This window comes from Erigeron canadensis, chromosome 1 (genome assembly GCF_010389155.1).
Source record: "Erigeron canadensis isolate Cc75 chromosome 1, C_canadensis_v1, whole genome shotgun sequence".
NCBI lineage: Eukaryota > Viridiplantae > Streptophyta > Magnoliopsida > Asterales > Asteraceae > Erigeron > Erigeron canadensis.
Window position 1 is genome coordinate 23,674,954 of NC_057761.1, and position 5,350 is coordinate 23,680,303.

The window sequence follows — 5,350 nt, forward strand, 5'->3', positions numbered from 1 at the left end:
GGTTCTTGGTGAAACATTTCAAGTTAAACAAAATAAATTACTTTTTATGTAAATAAGTTATTTTATATGGATTTTTCCCTCAAAACATTTTTGGAAACCAATGAAAATAGTTTCTGTACACGATTTACATTCATATACCTATCCCAAAATCAACAGACCGATACACGTCAACAAACAGCCACGTGTCATCATCTCATTCGTTATCATTTTCCTTACTCGTTAAGATTCACAAGTCTTCTTCCGAGTTTACCCTTCTTCATATTATACCCCAACTCCTTAAAACCCAATGGCACTATCGTAATAGATCCCATATCTCTGTCCAAACCGATATACACAGAACCCAAAACGCGGGGACAGTGAATGTAAATCACCTTAAACACTTTGCCACTTTGATGACACCGATGTTCTTCACATCACATCACACTCGGATATATAACCAAAATCTATCTATAATATAACTGCCACATTCTTCTAACATAAAAAACAAACATATTGCTTAATTTACTGTTTCGATTTTTATGTGATATATATTAATCGAATTGAATAAGAATATATAAAAATTAAAGAAAGAAAGGAATGGTGGCTTTTCCGGTACTTCCAGTAGGATACAGGTTTCGGCCGACAGATGAAGAACTGATCCATCATTACTTGCGTTTAAAGATCAATGGTCGTCATGCTGACGTTAGCTGTATTCGCGAACTTGATGTCTGTAAAAACGAGCCTTGGGACCTACCCGGTACGTAACACTTTTTTATTTATTTATTTTTTTATTTATTAATATATATGTATTTATGTATGTGATAAAATCTATTGAATTTGACTTCATATTTTGTTTGTAATTAAATGTGACAAACTTTCTATCATATGCATTAGATTTGGACTCGCAAAACTTGTTAATTTTAAACAAACAAAGTTGAATTAGTTGGAAGGCCCCTTGCTTTGAAATAGGTGTTCAATCCTCAGTCCTTACTTATGCAAAATGACCATAGGTCCTCTAGAAGTAGTCTTTCTGCCTTTGGACCGAGGTATGGAAAACGGAATTGGGTAACTGTTAGCTTTGGCCTATGGTAGACTTATGAATTATGGCATACGCGGTATGGAGGAGGTGAGATGTAGACAGTCTTGCCTCTATTTTAGGGGTAGAGAGACTATTGCCATAAGGACCTCTAGCTAAATGAGACAATAGCAGGAGAGAGTAAAGAGTTTAGTAACCATACCTGTGGGCCGAGTATTACCGGGCTACATTAAAGGTAGAGAAGAAAAGCTAACATACAACATAACACACTTTAGTGCAAATACAACAATACATAGTAAGTAAAACATTTGAACATATTAGTCATCAACATTAAAATACTTAGACACACTTTTGCTTTTAGTGTCATCTCAAAAGGTTAAAAAAAAAATAAAATAAAATCTCAAAGATAGACTCAGACTTTCTTTTAGTGTTCAAAAACAGGTTTCTAATATATCCATATCCCCACAAGAGTGGTTTTTTTTTTTTTAATAAATGGGAAACATAGAACATTAACTTCAACTTTGAGACACCCCTGTCCTTAGGTCACTAGTTTTTAAAAAATGATTTATATGACATGACAAGTTGTCAATATATATATACACACACACACACACACACACACACAGAGACACACACACACAAACACACACACACACACAGACACACACACACACACACACACACACACACTGCAGTCTATGGCTCATCTACCACGTTGTTACATACAACAGGTGTTATGTCGTCGGTTTATTAAATGTTACATGAGGTACGGTAGCAATATTTGAACGGTTTGATACATAATACGACAATGTTAACATGTATTTAATCTGTAGTTATCTTGATTTCTGGATATTGGGTGACCATATGCTGTAACCTGAATAACGGAATGTTTTAAGTTTACTTGTATCATGAAACTTGTTATAGCAGAGTAGTATTGCAGAAAATGGTTGCAAATATTAATAGAAAGAACTTCATTGTTATTAGTTAATTGGAATTGCGTTCACACATGTTGCAGTTACCAAAATTTTTGTATAATAGGTAATGAGCTATCAACTATACATATGTTTTATTTTGTGTTCCATGTAAAGTTGTGTTTTTTTTTTGTTTCCGGATTTGCTACTTACTGGAATGGGATATCATGATCATTAACAATGTGTTGTAACTGAATCTGAATGCAGATTTGTCAGTGGTTAAATCGATTGATAATGAGTGGTTCTATTTTTGCCCAAAGGATCGTAAGTATCAAAATGGGGATCGATTGAATCGGGCAACTGTGGCTGGGTATTGGAAGGCCACAGGGAAAGATAGGACGATTAAAACTAGTAAGGGTGGTCGTGTGATTGGGAGGAAAAAGACACTTGTGTTCTATATTGGGCGGGCTCCAAAAGGGGAGAGAACTCATTGGGTGATCCATGAGTATTGTGCAACAGAAAAGGAACTCGATGGTACCCATCCTGGACAGGTATTATCTTTTAAATTCTTAAATTTGAATTGTTCTCATATATTCCATAAATGAAATTGATGTGAATGGATAACTATAATGAACTTCTCAAAGTGTGTTTCGTTCAGGCAACATGATAATGTTGGTGAGAAATTAGTTAGTGACTGCTAGGTTTGATTGAAAACTAGGAAGTCCAGTTATTCATCTAAGTTAGATATCTCGGTGGCTAAAATGTGTTTGGGTCAATGTTGTTATCTTTTAGTACGAGTTGAAGTTGTCAGGTCAGGTTGACCCGACATTTTTTTTGTCAAATTACTTGTTGCAACAAATGTCAATACAAAAGCTACGCTATTACAATCATTATCAAATAAAGGTTTTAGGGGATTTTATGTTTTATGGTTACAAAATTTCTACTTGTTCGACTCATTTCTAGCCAAAAAGGTTTAGATTAGGGGAGAAACCTGTCCTCTAAAGTCAACTTTCCAGTGACCAGCCCGAAGCATATGTCCTTGGGTACCACCCTATGAAGTGGGGAACGGATATGAATCCATGACCAATTTCTATCAAATTTTTCTATATTGCCTCACAAAGCATTGGCTTGCGGGGAGGGGGAAGGAAGATTTAGGGGGGGGGGGGGGGGGGGGGGGGTTGGAAGATTACTTATGACCCATAAATGTAAAAGCATAAATATAGGTCATCTTCACTATGCATCACGCTTAGATAGTAGTCTTACCATGAAATTCACCGATTTTAATATCATCTAAAATTCAATAATAAATACCATGATTCCATTTCAAGTATTCAGTTAGATTAGTAAAAACCATATCTTTTTCATAAAATCTTCTAGTTTGGATTTTGGACTCTATACTTGCCTTCTGATTATTTATATCGTTGAGCGAAGTTTGATATGGTTGATTTATCCCTTTACTTGCATTATCTGCTGCATCACTTACAAATATGTTGTTGATTTGTATTTTACAGAGCCCATTTGTAATTTGTCGTTTATTCAAGAAGCATGATGGTAAGGACGAGAATGTTGAGAGTTCAAACGCAATTGAAGTGGATCAGAGTGCCGCCTCTCCTCTTTCCGTTGTGAAGTCTTCTACAGAGGATCCTCCATCAAATCCTCTTACTCCATCGTTGACCATGCAACCCTCGAACATCGATAGTTGCACAATTGGTGTTGACCCGATGGGTTTTCATGATTTTGACCAATCAGAATCTTTTAATTCGCAGCTACAAGGTCTTGGTGATCCTATGCAATACAATTTTGATTCCAAAATATTCTCACCCCTACATTCTCAAATGCATTCACAAATGCAATTAGAGTTTGGATCTACTTACATGGATAACCCTACAATGGGCAACATTAGACACGAACATAATGAGATGCAGTATCAATATGGGGCAAATCATGAGTTTATGGACTTTTTGGACCAGATTTTGATTGAACCAGAGGGTGGTTCTTTTGAAGATGTTGATTGTAAGAACACTGGGCCTTATCAGCCTTTTATGACGGTGGATCCTGATAAAGCGACTGAATGTACCAACAATAGCAATGGATTAGCATCCGAGAATGACGACGATCCTGGAAGAACTATCAAAATAAGAACTCGCCAACTTCAGAAGCTTCCTAGTTTTCCATTCCAAGGAACTGCATCCAGAAAACTTCCTTTGAAATTAAGATCCATTGAACAGAACCGTCTGAGAAGTTTAAGTTTCAAAGAAGAAATGCTTGAAGAAAAATCTTGCATGACTGAGGCAAGTCATTCTCAATATGAAGACGCTGGCATTGTTATAAGAACTCGCCAAACACCAAACGTTGGTAGTCTCCCATTCCAAGGAGATGCAAACAGAAGAATCCGTTTTCAGAGAAAACTAAAACTGGGGGCCATTAACCAGGACTCTCCAACTGTTATGGACACCAGTCATAAAAGTCTTGAAGAGAAATCTGAGGTTGGTTTATGAGGTTTTGTATGTTATTTTATGGATTGGCTTAGGTATCCATTCCATTTGGCGAGCCGACTAATCCTAGGGCGACTAATCACTTGCTAGTAGCCCAGAGTCGTTGCTAGTGAACGGTATCCAACCTGCTTTGTGAGCCGACTATTTGCCGGTGAACGGTGAACCTCTGTGGCCACACGGGTTTTTTTTTTTTTTTGGCTTATAGGATTTGAACTTGGGACGTTTATATATTTTCACCCTTAGAGACCAAACATTTACCACTAGGCCACCACCCTTGTGGTTTACAAGTTTTATTTTCATCTTTTAGAAATGTTTGAGTTCTTTTTTGCATCTTACAATATATGATTTCAAATTTGCAGGCACAAGCAAATAGTGAGACTGTGAATCAAGATTCACATTTGAAAGCAGATAATAGAAAGGAGCCATCTTTTTTGAGTAGAGCCAAGATGGCATTAAGTTCGGTTCCAGTGGTGCTGGTCGTTACAGGCTTGTGTGCAGGTATTCTTGCTATGTGGAAAAGCACAAGGATATGAAGAAGTCGTGTAGGGGTTGTTACCTCCAGATAGAAGAGACTAAATTTTAGGCTCTTAAGTTTTAGAGACACTTTAATTTATATCTACATCTTTTGGTTCTAGACCCTGTTCCTGTGGGTATGTTTAGGAACTAGTTATGAAGTAGTAACTTGAAGTTTTTATATAAATTTTCTTGTTCCTTCACAGTTTACATATTCATGTCTATATTGTTTGACTAATTTTAATGTACATATCTTGTTCTGATCAGAAAACCATTTACAAAAGTTTTGGTTCCTTTATGGACATCAGCATAAATTGTTTGGGTACAAATCATCATCATCTTGAAGAAACTACTTTAATTTTTATTATTGATACACTATGGCTCATATCTAACAATATTTTGTCCATGTGGCTGTG

The 5,350-nt window shown here is 36.3% G+C and overlaps 1 protein-coding gene across 1 annotated transcript; it reads left to right on the forward strand.

Moving 5' to 3' along the window:
* Window positions 1-383: 383 nt before the first annotated feature.
* Window positions 384-5,139, forward strand: LOC122606551 (NAC domain-containing protein 91-like). The gene is made up of 4 exons (XM_043779400.1): window positions 384-736; window positions 2,194-2,477; window positions 3,438-4,412; window positions 4,781-5,139. Exons 1-4 carry the CDS (start codon window positions 577-579, stop codon window positions 4,952-4,954), a joined length of 1,593 nt encoding a protein of 530 aa, XP_043635335.1. The 5' UTR covers window positions 384-576; the 3' UTR covers window positions 4,955-5,139.
* The last annotated feature ends 211 nt before the right edge of the window (window positions 5,140-5,350 follow it).